Source organism: Gasterosteus aculeatus, chromosome 17 (assembly GCF_964276395.1).
Source record: "Gasterosteus aculeatus chromosome 17, fGasAcu3.hap1.1, whole genome shotgun sequence".
Taxonomy (NCBI): Eukaryota; Metazoa; Chordata; class Actinopteri; order Perciformes; family Gasterosteidae; genus Gasterosteus; species Gasterosteus aculeatus.
This window is the reverse complement of record NC_135705.1, coordinates 9,884,149-9,900,726: the sequence shown is the minus strand read 5'-3', so window position 1 is coordinate 9,900,726 and position 16,578 is coordinate 9,884,149. Positions and strand designations below refer to the sequence as shown.

The 16,578-nt window shown below is 41.3% G+C and overlaps 1 protein-coding gene across 1 annotated transcript; it reads right to left on the bottom strand.

The window, feature by feature from the left end:
* Positions 1-740: 740 nt before the first annotated feature.
* Positions 741-7,561, bottom strand: oxtra (oxytocin receptor a). The gene is made up of 2 exons (XM_040204000.2): positions 6,205-7,561; positions 741-1,610 (listed from the first exon to the last, which is right to left on the bottom strand). The coding sequence occupies exons 1-2, from the start codon at positions 7,130-7,132 to the stop codon at positions 1,357-1,359; spliced, it is 1,182 nt and encodes a 393-aa protein (XP_040059934.1). The 5' UTR covers positions 7,133-7,561; the 3' UTR covers positions 741-1,356.
* Positions 7,562-16,578: the final 9,017 nt, after the last annotated feature.

Here is a 16,578-nt window from a genome sequence, read left to right as displayed (position 1 = left end):
GCTGGCGTCTCCCTTAGAGATAGGGTGAGAAGCTCAGTCATTCGTGAGGAGCTCGGAGTAGAGCCGCTGCTCCTTTGCGTCAAAAGGAGCCAGTTGAGGTGGTTTGGGCATCTGGTGAGGACGCCCCCTGGGCGCCTCCCTGGGGAGGTGTTCCAGGCACGGCCAGCTGGGAAGGGGCGCCGGGGAAGACCCAGGACTAGGTGGAGAGATTATATCCCTTACCTCGGAAAGGGGAAGTTTGGGGTCCACTGCTGGAGCTGGTCGCGACCCGACCCCGGATAAGCGGCTGAAGATGGATGGATGTATTTGTAAAACACAAAATTCAAGGTGGATCAAACGTAAAAATAAATGAAAACCTGAAAACAGTATTGGAAGAAATTGGCTTTGCAAAAAAACATGCAATAGTGAATTAATGGCGACGGATGACCTATGTTGTCACTTTCTGTGGGACATTTCACTATATCAGACAACAATTGTTGTCCCGAGATATCTCCAAAACATGATTACTTTAGTTTACTCTTCAAATCTTAACACTATAATGCATTTTTCTGGCTGAGGGTGAACAGGAACTTCCAGTCTGCTGCCAGAATTTTGCAGGATCTCAGTGACGTTATTGATTTGTGGTACACAGTCGTTCCTCTGGAACTTTCCAAGCAACCTTGCAAAGGATTTTGGGAGGCAATAGGAGCTCTAATGAGGATCAGCTAGGTGGAAATAATAGGCTGGTCTGGGCATTTGTGCTGGTTTTGCTTTTTATTTATGTTTCAACTTTTTTAATAATCTATACCGGCGACAGCCATGACTTACCACATCTAACAATATCTCAAGTAACAGTTTACATGTATGCAATTAATTGAAAATGAAGAAAACGAACAATATAATATACAATACGTTTAACTAGGGAGAAATGTACTCATAACACAACAAACAGGATCAATAAGCTTTGCTGATGACAACAATTGAATCAGTAACAAAGTTGGCCACTGTTGAAAGTGCTTGGAGATATTTGCTTATATTACATTTCTCTGCACTGCAAATATGTAAATATATACAACAATAATGTACAAACAAACAAACAAAAAGGTTCAATTGATTGCTCAGCCTGGTCCATTATTATATTGTATGCGTTTAAGCATACATCACATCCTTAACAATATTCTGTACATCTTTATTTTATCGCATTTTACAGTGTAAGGTACTGTGAAGCAACAAACAAAAGTTTTAGTTTTCTAGAGAGTTTGAACATTTAGCTCCAGGGCAAGAGGTAACTGAAAGAACCGCTGGATATTTTATGGCCGACGAGATTGGTGTCAGGCGGGGCAGCTCGAGAAAAAGAAGCCAACGCAGGATGAGTGCTTATGTGGTGGAAGTCTGTGTGATGCTCCTCTGACTGCTCGTGCTTTTAATCACAAAGGTTGAGGAGTTGCTCTTGTGACTGGAGTCAAAGTCACGCTCACAGCTGCACTGGGATGACTTGAGGTAGCGAGTGGAACAGCACAGAAAGTTCTGCCTAAGGTCCTGGAACAGATGCCCAGCAAAGCACATGTAGATCCAGGGGTTGCAGCAGCTGTTGAGGCTTGCCAGCAGCATGGAGATGATGAAGGGCAGAGCTGCAGGAGATCGGAGAGAGAGGAAAGTTATTGTGCCGTGACAACGAGAAGGTTTTGGTAAAAATACGTGTAAACCTCCAGAACTTTGGCAATGACCGGACTTTTAATCACGCAGCACCATGACCCAGGAGCTTCCAAAAAAACAAAACACTACACAGATACAGTCAACTAACTCGAAGCGCCGACTCCTTTATGAAGTACGACGTATGATGGTTAACATATAACATTACCTGCTAAATATCAGCATGCTGACGATAACCTGCAGTAGGTGCCAGCCTCATGGAGCAGCTGGCGTGGCTGTGGACTTTTATAGTCTTGTTTCTTTTTTGCCAATTGACTATTTTATGTAAGTGAGTTATGGCTGCAGAATGGAAGATGCAAAAGTGTTTCTAATTCTACATTTGGCCTTTAGAGTCCGTGCCTCCTGCCTGTATTGTATGGTAGGGGCGTGGCTCAATCTGAGCTCATCCAGACTCCTTGATTAGACTTCACCTCACCTGCTCAGGCAACCAAGCTGCTTCAACCAACAAATCACCTTGCAGTATATCTACTCCAGTTCATCCACTCGTCACCAGATTCGCCGTTTCAACCAACCTGGTAGCTACTGTGTTTGGCTGCTCTGTTGTAGAGTTATTTCAGAGATATACATATGTTGTTTTCCTGCTTTTCCTGTGAGCCTGTCTTTGTGTCCTCGCAGTCATTCATCCTCCCGGTTGCCCAGTCTGTTTGCATTTCCCTGCCTGGAATCCCCTGACTGTTTCCATGTAGCTGTTTTCATGGCAATAAATAAGTTGCCCCCGTACTGGTCTGGTCCCCTGGTCTGTCTGCTTTTGAGTCCGCCACCACATTTCGTAACATATAGGCCACACAACGTGGCACAGTGGATGATACTTGAGCTCTACAACTACACTATCCAATTGACATTTGGCACATTAGATTACGATTCATGTAATTTGCTTGAATCTTGTATTTAACCTTTATCATCGGTAATCGGTCTGTCCGCGTGCTATTCTCAGGTTGTCTCTAATGGCTCATTCATCAGCCATTAACAGTTTGATTCTTTTGAGAGTAAGTTCAAATGAGTGCCGTTTTTCAATCACCCTTCTACTGCGGTGGCATACGCTTTATAGTCTAGCTTTGGGCAAGCGTTTTTTGGCTTTAATCCTTGAAATGTATACAAATGAAAATTGCAGTATATAAATCTTTAACCCAAATAATAAAAAGCCAGCAATGGAAACATGTTAAGCTATTGGCTGACATTATAAGCCGTGCTTCTACCTGCTCTATGTAGACTATAATGCTGCTGACAAAAGGATGAATGAATGCACTGTGCAAAAGACAACTGCTGTTTATCAAGCAATCTTATCAGGGCAGATGAGAGCGGAGCCTGGATGTAATTTGAATAACGGGAACTATCAAGCAAATGTCTTAATCAAATTAGCTCATGCTGACTTGGAATCAAGCATCACACAGCCAATGCAAAGGCATCATCTGAATGATCATCCAGTGTTTCCCCAACCATTATACATGGTACCATTATACCCCGCCCTCGGTGGAGAAGTGTGCAATTAAAAAAAGAACACTGATATGATTATGTCACGAATATGTCTGTGTGAGCTCGCAGCAGCGGGGCAGAGTGACCACTACCCCACCGTTTGCCCGACCACTCCCCTCCCCCCTCCCGCTCAGCCGAACCGTTTGTCTTTGGCCGACTATTGACCCCTATTAAGAATTGTAAACCTAAGGGAAACACTGGATCATCCCCATGCGTGGTACATCCGTGTGACAGTCAGAGGAGATGCTGGTCAGCCCCCAAATGACTCTGCAGCAAGTCATCAACGAGAAAATGTAGTGCTGATTCTTGGTACCTGAAGGTAAACAAACATTGCAGTAAACTCACTTTCATTTTTTGCATGAAATTTCATTAATGAATAAAATATATTCGAGAGGTCTTTATGACAATGCCTTGTTTTTGTCCCTCTGTGTAAAGACATTATGTAGAGTTTGAAAAGTAACACTTGGAGATGCACTGGGCTTAGTGTAATCGTCATGTAATGCAAGTAATGACACACAGTTGGCATCCGAGTTCACGATGCTCAGCAAGGGAGACGTTAGTGTTCACCAGCTTTTTCAGGATTTTTTGTTAGAATTTGAATCAGGGTTTGACCTTAAATTGTTTCTGTCCTTTACATAATGACATGAATAATGTCTGACTCTTCGAGATGAAAACCCAGATGTCCCTAAAGAAATAAAGCTGAGAGGAAGGCGACATTGACGTTTCCAAATATCCAATCGATGAACCTAATGGCGTGTTAAAAAAGGATAGACTTCCTATAAGTGAATGCTACAGGGAGCATTCAAGGGATGAAGGAAGCAATTTGGCTCGTTGTATATGCATCAAAAAATGCACTACTTGGTTCAGGAGTTCATTTTTTTAAATGTCAAACTATGAACCTCGAAAAAAGATTGCAACATGTTACCGAAGAAGACTACCGGCCTTGATAGTGGCAGGGGGTGAAGAACGTGTGGGAGTATGCATGTGACTGTACTTGTGTGGCTCTTCAAAGCCAGACAGCAACCTTTGTGTTGGAACAACTTGTTCAATGATGAAAATTGGGATTTCCTATCAAATCAATAATAACCCTGATCTTTATCTTCCTTAATCTTTTCACTACCAGACAGACGGTTGTAAAGGTACAGACCCTGATTTGATGTCTCTTCCAAATTGACCAAAATTGAATAACAATAATAAAATCATACTTAATAATCTGATACTTTCTGTTTTTTTACCTCATGTATGCTGGAAACAGATGTTTGCAACACGTTCCTCCCATAGAAAGCCTTTCTGCCTGAGCTCTGTGATCTTGGCTCACTTTGCTCACTCTAATGGACACTTTGGCCCAGTCCCAATTCCCCCCCCCCCAAACCCTAAATCCTGAACCCTCAGGGACTTAAGTGTCGACTGGTAAACGGTCTAATGTGAGCCTGTAAGGGCTTCAAATGGTGTAAATATGAACAGCACTTTGACATATGACGTCATCTTGACAATGTCAAAAAAATAATTTATGATCCCTTTCTGTAAGTCACCATCTAATGCTGACTTACAGAAAGGGTTCATAAGGGCTCAAAATGTCTGCCGGTGAGCCTCAAACACTGGGCGGTTTGGCAGTGCGAGATAACTAAACCCTAATGGAGCACTGGAGCAGGCCTCAAACGATGTGAGTCCATAGGGGTGGTGATTGGGATTGGGCTATTATCTGCACACACGCAGGTGATACTCCAGCATCCATCCATCATTGCTACACAAACACTGTCACATGTCACTGCCACTTCTGGTCTTTCTGAGCACTGTTCAAGTGGCCATCGGCCATCAGCCTTCCACTGCACTGAGAAATGCTGTGCAACAGAAAACGGATTCATCACTTTCTTTTTCATATGCAGTTTGAAGCCCCTTTGTTGCTCTTTTTCTGGCAACTGTAACTTTCAATATAACTGAGAGGTGCAGCATCAGGGCTAAATATACCTCCTCAGTGTCGAACAATGGGATGACAACTAAGTGTATTGAGCAAATGTTTAACTCCAAAGTGTCCAGGTTCCTTTTCCCTTTTTCAATTCACGAATGCTTTTACATCACAAAGTCTATTTATTAAAGCCCCTATAATATAAACGCATCTTTACTTTACACAATGATATTTCTTAAATTGTGTTTTCAGTTACTAATATAATTCAATTATGGGGAAAAAAGCGCAGGACAAAGGAGAAGTCTTGTTGGAATATAAAACATTCTGTTCTTATGGGTGTGACTATTGCCCAGATTAAGGGATGTAAGGACCACATAAATAAGATGGCTGCTTAGTGGCCCATTGTGGTTAAATGTCAACGACGCACTTCAAAGTGCCCCACAAGCGCAAATAAAAGCTGCTTGGCGCGTGTTGGCGCACACAAATTTGATTAATGATTAGCCGTCATTCGGTCTATGCTGCATGAGGTCAGAGGGAAATTCTGTGTACAGATTTTACCCCTTAAAAGACATATTACTTTTTCTTACAGCGAGTATTTTAAATATTAGAACAAATATATATTGTTTTGAATTCCTGATGTAAACCAACTACATCAGCAAACATTAGATTAATAAGTCACTCGCCATAAGACCAATTCGGTAGTGAAATACGGGCGTGAGTGCAGAAGGACTTCCGAGCCACCGATCGGCTGGAGCTCCTTTACTAAACACTGTCCTCCATCCTAGCTGCATTACAACCCCCCCCCCACACATTGATAAAAATAAAAAAAAATCCATGTTAAACTGGCGTTCTTTTGTCTCAGTTTGCTTCAACTTGATAGACAAGCGATGGTATCCTCGTGCGTAAAAGGGCACCGTTGGGTAGCCTACAGCAGGAGGAACGTGGCAGTTCCCAATCAAAACCCCATTGATTTCCACCAGGCGACATTGTCTGACAAATGATACAAAATAATGGAAAACGATGTAGTCTGTGTCAGTGTTTTCAAACTGTTTCAAATCCAAAATGTATATATATATATATATTTGCGCAACATTGGCGCGCAATATAATATTAAACTTTGTAATGTAACCTACCCTCACGGGGTGCTGCCGAATCCCACGCAGTCCACATCTGAACAGAGAAAAAAGGGGTCCAGCAGACGATATAGGCCACGACTATGACAAAAGTCATTTTCACCGTGGTGATCTTCGCCTTGGAGATGAGCTTAACGCTGCTCACGCGAGTCAGTGTGTTGCATTTGGAGGTTTTGGGCGTCAGGCTAATACACTGCTCACGCCTAGTTTTCAGTTTAAAGTTTTGCCATATTTTGAAGCTTATCAAACCGTAGCAAATGCTCAGTATCACCACTGGAATGATGTATATGGTGAGACTCATCCATGTGATGTAAGCTTTGGCCCCCCAAGGCTTTACGAAGTCGCCCCAGCAGTCGTACACTCCTGATCCGGCCGAGCCCACCTCGATCAGGGAGAAAATGAACATCTGCGGAATGCTGAACAGCAGACTCAGGACCCACGAGCATATGACATAGACACGGTCTTTCCTCCTGTGCAAAGAACGAAGAGGCTGACAAATTGCCAGACACCTGTCCACGGACATCAAAACGAGCATGTAAGTGGAGGCGAACATCCCGACGACCTGTAGGTATTTCACCAACCTGCACAGCATGTCTGGTCCGTAGAACCGAAATGTAATGTCCCAGATGAGCTGAGGGAGAACTTGGAATATCGCCACTACTAGATCGGCGATGCTCAGGTGCTTCATGAAGTAATACATGCGAGACTGGCTGTGCTTCGTGGTGTGGATGGCCAGCAGGACGCACAGGTTCCCCGTCAGCGCCAGAAACAGCACCAGTGCCAGAACAGCCACCTCCACCTTCGCCACTTCTTCATTCCGCTTGAGAGGGTTCGTCTGATTCGACCAACCGGTGCCGTTATCGACACTCGAGTTCCTCCAGGATTCGTTAAATTGCCAAAAGTCACTTTCGTTTGAAATGCTCTCCATTGCCGCAGTCTTGTCCTCTGCAGATGCGTCAGGGATGTGCGGTCATGCAAATGCTGAAACGGTCACAGTCTTAAGCGAAAAAGTCTTCCTTGTGTCTTCAAAGGTGTCAAGACGAAGTGTGAGGTATGACGTGGTTCAGAACATGTTACTTAGGTGATACAAAACAGATTTGTTGGACATAAATCCTTTCCAAAGACGCTTGAAAATATTTCCACTATGATAAGAATAATATGACTAAATTCGGGTACCAATAGAAAGTCGAGTTAAGCGGCAGAAATCTATGATGTGGACCTTCGAAACTAATATCTAAGACCCACGAGAAGAACACCTCACTGGGAATAGTTTAGAACCAAAATCCAAAGAATTTTCGGAGAATATAGTCTAGAAAAAGAGCAGCAGAAAATGAAAGCTCCATCATCATCTGTGGTGGAATAAGGAGTGAGCAGCCCTAAGGCACCCCCCTGTTTTATTGTCCCCAGTTCAATGAGAACAGGAAACAGTTCTACCTTTAACCGCCACCAGGGGGCAATGTGAGCCATTCATTAGTACCCATCCAGTCACGCTCTGCTGCTCAGAGCCCCAACCCGCCTCAGATCAATAACACACACACACACACACACACACACACACACACACACACACACACACACACACACACACACACACTCACGCCTAGTGTTCGATAAATAAACAGCTACTTAATAAACACACGCTCTTTCATCACCTCCCAATAAGACGTGAAAGCAGAGCTAAGAGCTAAAATATTTAAGGTTCCAGGTAAATCATTATTGAAGTATTGTGTGTGTGTGTGTGTGTGTGTGTGTGTGTGTGTGTGTGTGTGTGTGTGTGTGTGTGTGTGTGTCTGATGCAAACACAGGGTCTCTGTCATTGCATTCTTAAACCCGAAAAGAACAAAAGACCATTTGAACTTGCTAATGTTGTGCAAAGCAATGATTCAGGAGAAGCAACGACGCCGGAGGAAGCTCTGCACAAATGTTCCGGTGCATTTTTAATCTTTGACTGCATGACTTGGGTAAGGCTTTGGGAAATCCTTGATAATGTATAGATGATTATATGCAAAATGAGAATGAGAATTTGCTTTTGCATTAGTGAGAGAATGAGTGTAAATATGTCCAGGTCATCTGTATTGTAAGAAAAAAAGAAGTGACAATTATTACGTGTTACCGTCATACATTTATGGAATAAACAGCTCACAGTGTTTGGGTTTCAGATTGACGGAAATTTAAGAGCAGTGACATGACGACCGATGAGGATTTAGTGCTGACTGGAAACTAAACAGACAAGGAAAAAATAAGAACGTGACGCATTCAATCTAACAATATGATTTGTGAATTCGGATTTAAAACATTTAGTGACTTCCTGTAGTTTTTGGGGATCCAAATAAGATTTCCCAGCATGTGAGGAATGAATCTGCATATAGTATGAAAACAACAACACCAAAATAACAAAAGCAATCTCGTCAACGAAACAAAGTCAGCACTGACAAATGGAAAGTTTAATTAAGCTAGAAGATTGCTACTGCCCAGTAGACAATTTTCATGGATTGATGAGTCCATTTTATGGAAGTTGTAGATGGGGAAAGAACTCATATGAATTCCATCATTTAGGACCAAAAGAAGAAAGAGACAGTCTGCAAAGCTTTTGGGGTCTTTGTCAGAGAAGGTTCTCTGGGACAGCTTTATTACAGGATGAGACCGAAGTCAAGTCATCTTTGTGTCAGGAGTGTTGACTTTCTAAGCTCGTGTGTAGTGAGTGTATGATAGAAGATGTACACAATGTGCAAGATGTTTCTTGTTAGAACCGTGTCTTGTTTCAGGTACTTGATCCCCCAAAGTCTGCAGTTCTGGACTAAATGTCAAAACAAGTTGGGAAGGTCCCTTGAGGTTCCTTAGCTGAGAAATACTGTACAGTCTTACTTTGGAGCGTGCAACTTGTGCAATGTTTACTTTGCAGCCTTAAGTGTCTTTCAATCCACGGGGTGCTGCTACATCGCTGCTACAAATCCAAAATGATTAGGTGACCGTGTCATGTTTACCAGGCACTCAGGTGGAGAGTCACTGTTAAATACATACTGCAGTAAACATGAAAAACTCACAGTACGGAGGGAATAACGGAGGCAGGGCATTTGCTTTAGATAAAAGAATGGGTGTGTTATTCATTTTGGTTCTGAATGAAGAAAATATAACTGTATTTATAATTAATCTGGTGCATCATTTGCCAATTTCCATCAAGTATGGAAGATAGCCTATTTTTAAGATGATGAGAACAAATTGAGATGACAAGGCTGAGAGAAATCTCAGTACTTTGAGTAAGTGTAAACCGAGATGAAATTAAGGTTAAAGACAGAAGAAATTCAGGACACTACTGTTTTTTCTGATAAGAAATCACCTTGCCTGACAAAATCTACAAAAATACTGAAAGGGATTAATGTAATGTCAGGCCCAGTTCAGTGATGAAGCAGAGGATCAAAAATTAAGTCTGCAGATAATTTGATATGACGCAACTCACAAATCCATTTAATTACTCTATTATTGTGGTGTTAGATATATATCATGACTTCCTTTGCATAACTATTTTTATAATAAAGCTTTAAAGGTCTATATATAAGGTCATCCCTTTTTCAAATTATTCTTCATCAACAGTAGCAAAATGCTTCTTTTAAACACTGATTACTTTGCTGTGCTTTACTGGTGATCACGTCCATTTTTATAACGGTAAAGTTAAAGGTAAAGTATTTTCCTGTTCTTCTCCAGCCATGTGGGCCTGTGCCGCCCATCTAGTCTCTCTCTCTCTCCCCCGACTCGCTCGACAGTTCTCTGTGCCATTCCCACACATATTGGGCTTTGAGTTGACAGATCTAATTAGAGACATGGTTCGTGCCCAAGCCCCTGATGAAGCAAGGTACAAAGGATCTGCACTACTTCTTCCTGCCCCTGATGCTTATGTATTCACTCAGTGCACGAGGTTCTCAGCCTACCGTCTTGCCTCCAGGTGATCTCAGGTCCTGAGGCGCATGTAGAAAGTTGAGGTGCAGAGGGGTGCTGTCGCTTCTGACTCAGTGGGTGCGTGATATATTCTGCACGCCGGCGTCACTTAAAGCTGAGCCTCCTCAGAGAGGGATGGGCCGCGGAGGTTTCAGACATTACAGCCACATGTTTCACAGGCTTGTAAGATTGAAGGGAACGTAAACAAGAAAAATGAAGTCGTACATCACACCAGCTCGAGACATATCTCACTCGAGTACGGAGATGTAGCTTTCAAACGCGATGAATAATATTGCATGCAGTGTTCTTCAGGTGGAGGGTAAGTGGAGCTTTTTTTGTTGAGTCGGGAGCTAAGACATCTGATTCCAAAAACAATAATAGGATAAGGCTTCCTGTGGTACATCTGGAAAACATGTTCATAAGTGAGTTTGCCCACTCTAAATGGCATTTACAGGAATTAACAGTGGATCGTGAACATACATAATAATATCCCTCAACTAATCCCCTTTTATGTCTGAGGGACTGAACACACATTGTTCCTACCAATAAATAATATCTGGCTTATTTGCTCTAAAAAAGGAAAGAAACTGATACTGAAAGGGCAGCTGTTTGTTGAGATGCACAGCAGCCGTGCACATCAGTGTAAAAGCAGTGAACAGAGACTTAATGGGGCATTGAGCTCTGTTATTGGTGAATGGAGCAAGCAAGAGAGTCAGACTCTCGTCCAAAAAGCAATCGGACCTCACAAATGCACCTGCCCCGCCGTCAGTAAACATGCTCGCCTCACAAATTGTGCACTGAGGTGCTTATAGGTTTTACTGCATGTGGACCGAGCGCTGAGGCAGCGAGCATTCACTAAGCAACCAAAATGAGCACTGGACGGTGATGTGAAACATCTTTGAGCAGAAGACCGAGCTGAAAATACTGAATTCGAAGACAATGTAGAGGCAATTGAGAAAAAAAACCTTTGGTAAACCATTTTTTAATGTTGGTCTAGATTACTAATACTCCTGTTTGTCATAAATAAAGGTTTGGTTCTTGTTTTTTTCACCTGTTGAAAGAGGTTCTGCCACGATGATTTCTTATTACTTATCACCATTTGTGAAAAGAGGTGAAAACAAGAAAATTGCCCACAGTGGTGTGCAGGTCTCCACCAGATGTGTCTGCTACCACCACTGTTGATTGAATGTACACAGTCCACAATCGGCTAATCTACCATCCGGCCTGCAGATGTGTCAGATTTGTTTTTCACTTGCATGTTTCCCAGAGCAGAAACACTCTCTATTTAATCAATGCGGACGTCTGCAGCAGCTCTGTACAGGAGCTCAGATCCGTCTCACAGGCGTAACCCTCACTTGAAGAGTTTATTTAGGCTTTAAATATGTTAAAGTATAGCACAACACGGCCGATAGACAAACACCCAGGCTCAAAAAGTGGGCAAACCTTTCCCCCATAGACACACAATCTATAGTTTTGCCTGCAGGGCTTTTTCCGGCCGCAGAGTTCTTATTTGTTCTGTCAAAAAAAGATCTGGCCATTGCAACGTGTTTGTGCAATCAAGGCATTAATTTGCCTTCCACAGAAGTCACCCACTGTGGATTCAAATTGGCAGAAAAAAGTAATGACTTAGCAGATGTAATTAGCAGATTGTTTGGATTGAAACACTAGCTACTTAAACCGTTTTTTGCAGGACTTGAAAAATACTTGATATAATCTGTGCTTACCAAGGTATCATTCTACCTCAGACACTCATTGGACTGAATTTTATTGAAACCACAGACTTGGCACAGAGCTGCATGTGAGGGAGGACAATGAGAGCTCCTTGAAATACCGGTAGCTCGCCTGCTCTCGGACCATTAACTCCAAACACACTTGTTAGCTGCTGGCCATCGGACTGTTTCTCATGTCTCTGTGTGTGTGTGTGTGTGTGTGTGGGTTGCCATGGGCTGGCGCTCCGGGCGTTTTGAGTTTACGCTGCTTACATGCACCCGAAGAGGCGCCCCCCTGGTTCAAACCTCCGTCCAGCTGTACGGCCGTGGCTCTGATTTCAAAAAGTAATTCGTGTCAGATGAATTTTGCCACCAGGCACAATGTCACAGTGATTTCAAAACCACTAAGAAGGCTTCCGTCAGTAAACCCGACATGCTCATGTTTTGAGAATGTGCTTGTGCATTTCTAAGTGAAGTGTTGGATCTGCGGTTCTTGGTCCAACAATTGTAAATCTGAAATGTATTACTGTGGGTACACATTGCACTGGCACATCAATAACAACTTTAGAAATAATTACGCTGTGGTTTGTTGGCAAAAACTTTAGGCATCAGTTTCTCTTTGGATTCTTGAAACTAGAGGTCATGAAAAATTCTCGACCCTCATATATTCCCTTTCCTGATATGATCAGGATTTTGGAAACTGTGTTTCCTTTTGGCTCGGGGCCTCGACCCTGTCTCTGTGAAACAAAAAACTAAATATTTAATTCCCTAATTTATGTGACCTTGTTTTATTGCAGCTCAGAGTCTTTACTGCGTTTTCCAGTCTTACTCTTGCGCTCCTTGCTCTCCTCGGATGGCTGTGTTTCACCAAGGGAAAAGCTTTGCAGAAGATCAACGAGTTATGACAAAAAATGATTTAATACTGTGTAAAACACCACAAGCATTCAGAAATTGCCCCGGCTTAGAGCTCCAATGTGTATGTTAATTGTCTGAGGAGAGTTTTACAGACACTCGTATTGGAAATATATAATATGCATATCATACATTGTTGTAGTCTGATTCTTTACATCTCTTTCTAAATAAAAAGACAGTTCTGATTTATATGTATTTATCACTTCATGGGTCTTCTCTGCTTTAAAGTCATGCTTGTGATGCCGCTGTGCACTATTCATGCATAGCTGCAGGTGGAAGCATCAACAGTTGGTCATTTCCGAGTAATTTCCTGAAAAGTTCACACACCCACAATGAAATAGCACATATATGAAAGACACATCTTTCACTGCCTGAAGGCTCCAAAAACAAATCAACATTTTTCCTAAAGCATTTGCCTGTGCAGTACGCATCATTGCTGTTATATTTGTATGACAAAAATAATCTATGGTGTTCATAATGTAATCAATCATACAACATTTCCTGTAGTGAAATAGAAACCAAAAGGTAAGCAAACAAGAATATTTCTAATTGTAAAAAATCATTTACAGCAAAATAACCTCTTCCACAGCTACTTACAGTAGTCTGACTCTAATTAGTGGCATTAATATAAAACCTGTTTAGCGACTGAGAGCTCCACCATATTCAGCAGTTGCTTTATCTGCAATTTAGAGTATAAAGCAACATAATGACCTAAAATATGTTAAAAAAGAGGAGAAAACCTGCATAGATCCATATATTATTATTTAAAATGGTTTTATAAATGTTCCTTTACTGCAACAGAAACAGAACACAGTTTTCACAAATTAACCTGCAAATCTCGTCAAATACAACAGACAATTGATTTAACATTTAAAAGGTATGAAAGAGTTTTACATGCATTCAATTTTTGTTGATGATGTATGAGTCTCACAAAGAGTGCGTAGTACCGCCCACACTCTTCTTCCAGGTTTCCAACTTCATGCTTCAACTGTTCGTCTGACAATAACAAAGTTATCGTTAGACAGCAGGTGACATTCATGAAAGTGAACTTCTGCTTATGATCCTGCCTAACACAAACGAGCAGTGGTAAATAATCCCATTTAGTTGAAACAAAAAATAATCCTCTTAGTGAAATTTAGCTGATCAGTCAGTCGATCCATCACCCCATTAGGAGGAAGACTGAGGATTATGCTCAGTCTTCATTAGTGTCGAGTTTTCTGTTTAACAAAGGGTCCGTTGTGCCTTCGCTGAATTTCACATCGTTCCATCCCTACTTTTATCTTCTACTGCAGATGAGAAAAACAAAGTATGAACTGCATGAGAGAAACGTCAACCTGGATCATTTGCATTACTCAGCTAATTAATAGATGGAATTCAATTACATCATTACTTGAGTGAGGATGATCACTGTCGCAGACCCCTCTGCTACCGGCGAACTGAGAACCACCTCAGAGCTGAATCCACCACTCAGCTTGCTCTTGCACATTTAAATGGACATTCTTCCCTCTTTAATAATTTGGGGCCTATTTTGCGATTTCTAGGGTCAGACTCAGGAGATGGTTGAAATGTTCAGCCGCTGACTTGAAACAATATGTTTTAACTAGAGAAAAGAACTGGCTGATCACATTATCTCAGATATCAAGTTTGGCTCTTTTTCGCTGCTTGGTTTTCTCATGCTGACTGATGGATTTCTCTTTTGGAACACAGAGCGGTAACCGAATTTGATTTGATTTGTTCAATAATTTCCTGTCTTGTCCGTGCTAAGTATCCGTAGTGAATATACATCACTGGACTGACTTACTGCCAATAATTTGAGTCTAACTAATTTTAAAACAACACAAGTTGACTGGAGGAAATCAGAGATGGAAGGGAACTCATTGGCCTCCTTGTCCTTTCTACCGGCATATTTCAGTTTGATCGGAGACGTCTTAGGCTTTGTTTCATGCAGAGGTGTGAGCTCATATTTTTCAACTAACTATATAGGGGATATATATTAGGGGAGATGCCCGAGGGGAACAACAAAGTAGATTTCCTTCTAATGATTTCATAAAACATCTTGATCTTCTATCTGATTAGTGACTCACTTAAAAAAGAGACGGTAATACCAATGGAACTATGGGTCGAATAAGATTACACATTATTAAATTTAGTGATAATTGATTCCAGGAAAACTGAAATGATGTCTCTAAAATGCATTCAGATATGCATTTTAGCATTCAGATATGTTGAAAATGAATGATCCCAATGGGGCATGATACACATCATTCCACAAAACGACTGGGATGTTCGAATCGAAAATAATAAGAAAATGATTTTTTCCATGAACAGTCCGTGGTTCTGAACGCATTCCTCAAAGTGAAGATGAGCCACCAAAGCCAACTGTTAAGATGATGAGTGGAAACATCTCTCCCTCAAAAGAATGTTGGTGCACTGGAAAAGTCTTATTTAAACATATTTTGACTTGCTTTTGAAACTCTATGTTTTGGAATATGATCAGTGAATTCCTCATTTGTTTGAACCCATATTTAAATAACCATGGGGTGAAATGAAGAAAAACAATAAAAGCAAAAGTGTCATCTGTTGGTTGTCTAGTATATTTATGTAGGACAATATAAAAGAAAACAATTGATGTATTGCTTCTTCCTTATTTCTTTGGTGGAAGACCGAACGGACGAGGAAGGTTATAGTATATCTTCTGTGTTTAATTACATAACATTGGTGACCTGGGTAGAAAGGAACTAACGTTATCTCGTGATAAGACAGGTCATCTGACGGTCTTGGCTGTTTTTATATGTGCTGACATGCTGACTTAGGAATCTCCACCTGGGAATGGAAATACATCCAGCCAAAGGTAACGGTGTCTTAATCAGTTCCACCGAGGTGAAGGTACGATCTAGTATGTAGAGCAGACAGCAGGATATTCTCCCTGCTCCAAATGGAATTATTCTTACCCTTCCTATTTTTTTTCTGACATTCTGCATTCATGAAACTCAAATAGTTTAAAATATACTCGAGTTTGAGATCTCTATTTTTCAAAATATAACATTTGCCAAACAACTTGAAGGCAACTGACAGCATCTGTGAAACAGATCGATGACGCCGAGCTCTGTTCTTTGGGCAAAAAAGGATAAAACGAAGCTGTGAATAAACTAGCATTGCGGCTGCAGGGTTATATGTGATGAACCCAGTGAAAAGAAACCAAATGCACCCTGCGCACTTTAAAAAGATCAAATAGAACAGATAGATAAACTGCTTGCCATGGATCCTAATTGAAAGCATAAGACACTATGAGAGGACACTGTGCGGCAGATATTTATTTCTTCAATATAAAATAACTTTCCTATAATAATAATTATATATATATTATTTTATTCAGATGACATTGTATTACTTAACAGACTCTTTTTTGTTGGAGCAAAAAGGGACCAACTCATATTTCAGAGTAGAAACAGACAGTAAATCGTCCATCCAGAATTTTCACAACATGCCGACTGCACCAAAGTGTGACAGGCAACAAATCAAAGGCAGTTGCTTTAGGAATCACAGCATAGAAAGCATATTGACTTTTTTATTTTAATGACAATGTAAATGTCATTCTGCATATCACATTTTTTACAGCAGTGAGTGTCTTTTAATGACATGGCCATTGTCAACACCAAATCAATAAGACTGTCCTGCTTTTGTATGAGCTTGATGCATGTTTAGGAAAGCAAAGGGATAACAATTGCAGCTCAATACCAGATCTGAATTACCCCTTCGGATAACTGAGGATGTCCTCTATACATTTACGTTTGAAGGCAAGAGATGCCTCATTAGCAGA

What these genes read in the sequence shown, in the direction of transcription:
- oxtra (XM_040204000.2), bottom strand. Translation starts at nt 7,132, where the DNA reads ATGGAGAGCATTTCAAACGAAAGTGACTTTTGGCAATTTAACGAATCC. An exon ending in TTCGGCAGCACCCCGTGAGG is followed by an intron (nt 1,611 to 6,204) that starts GTAGGTTACATT and finishes GATCTCCTGCAG; the next exon opens with CTCTGCCCTTCATCATCTCC.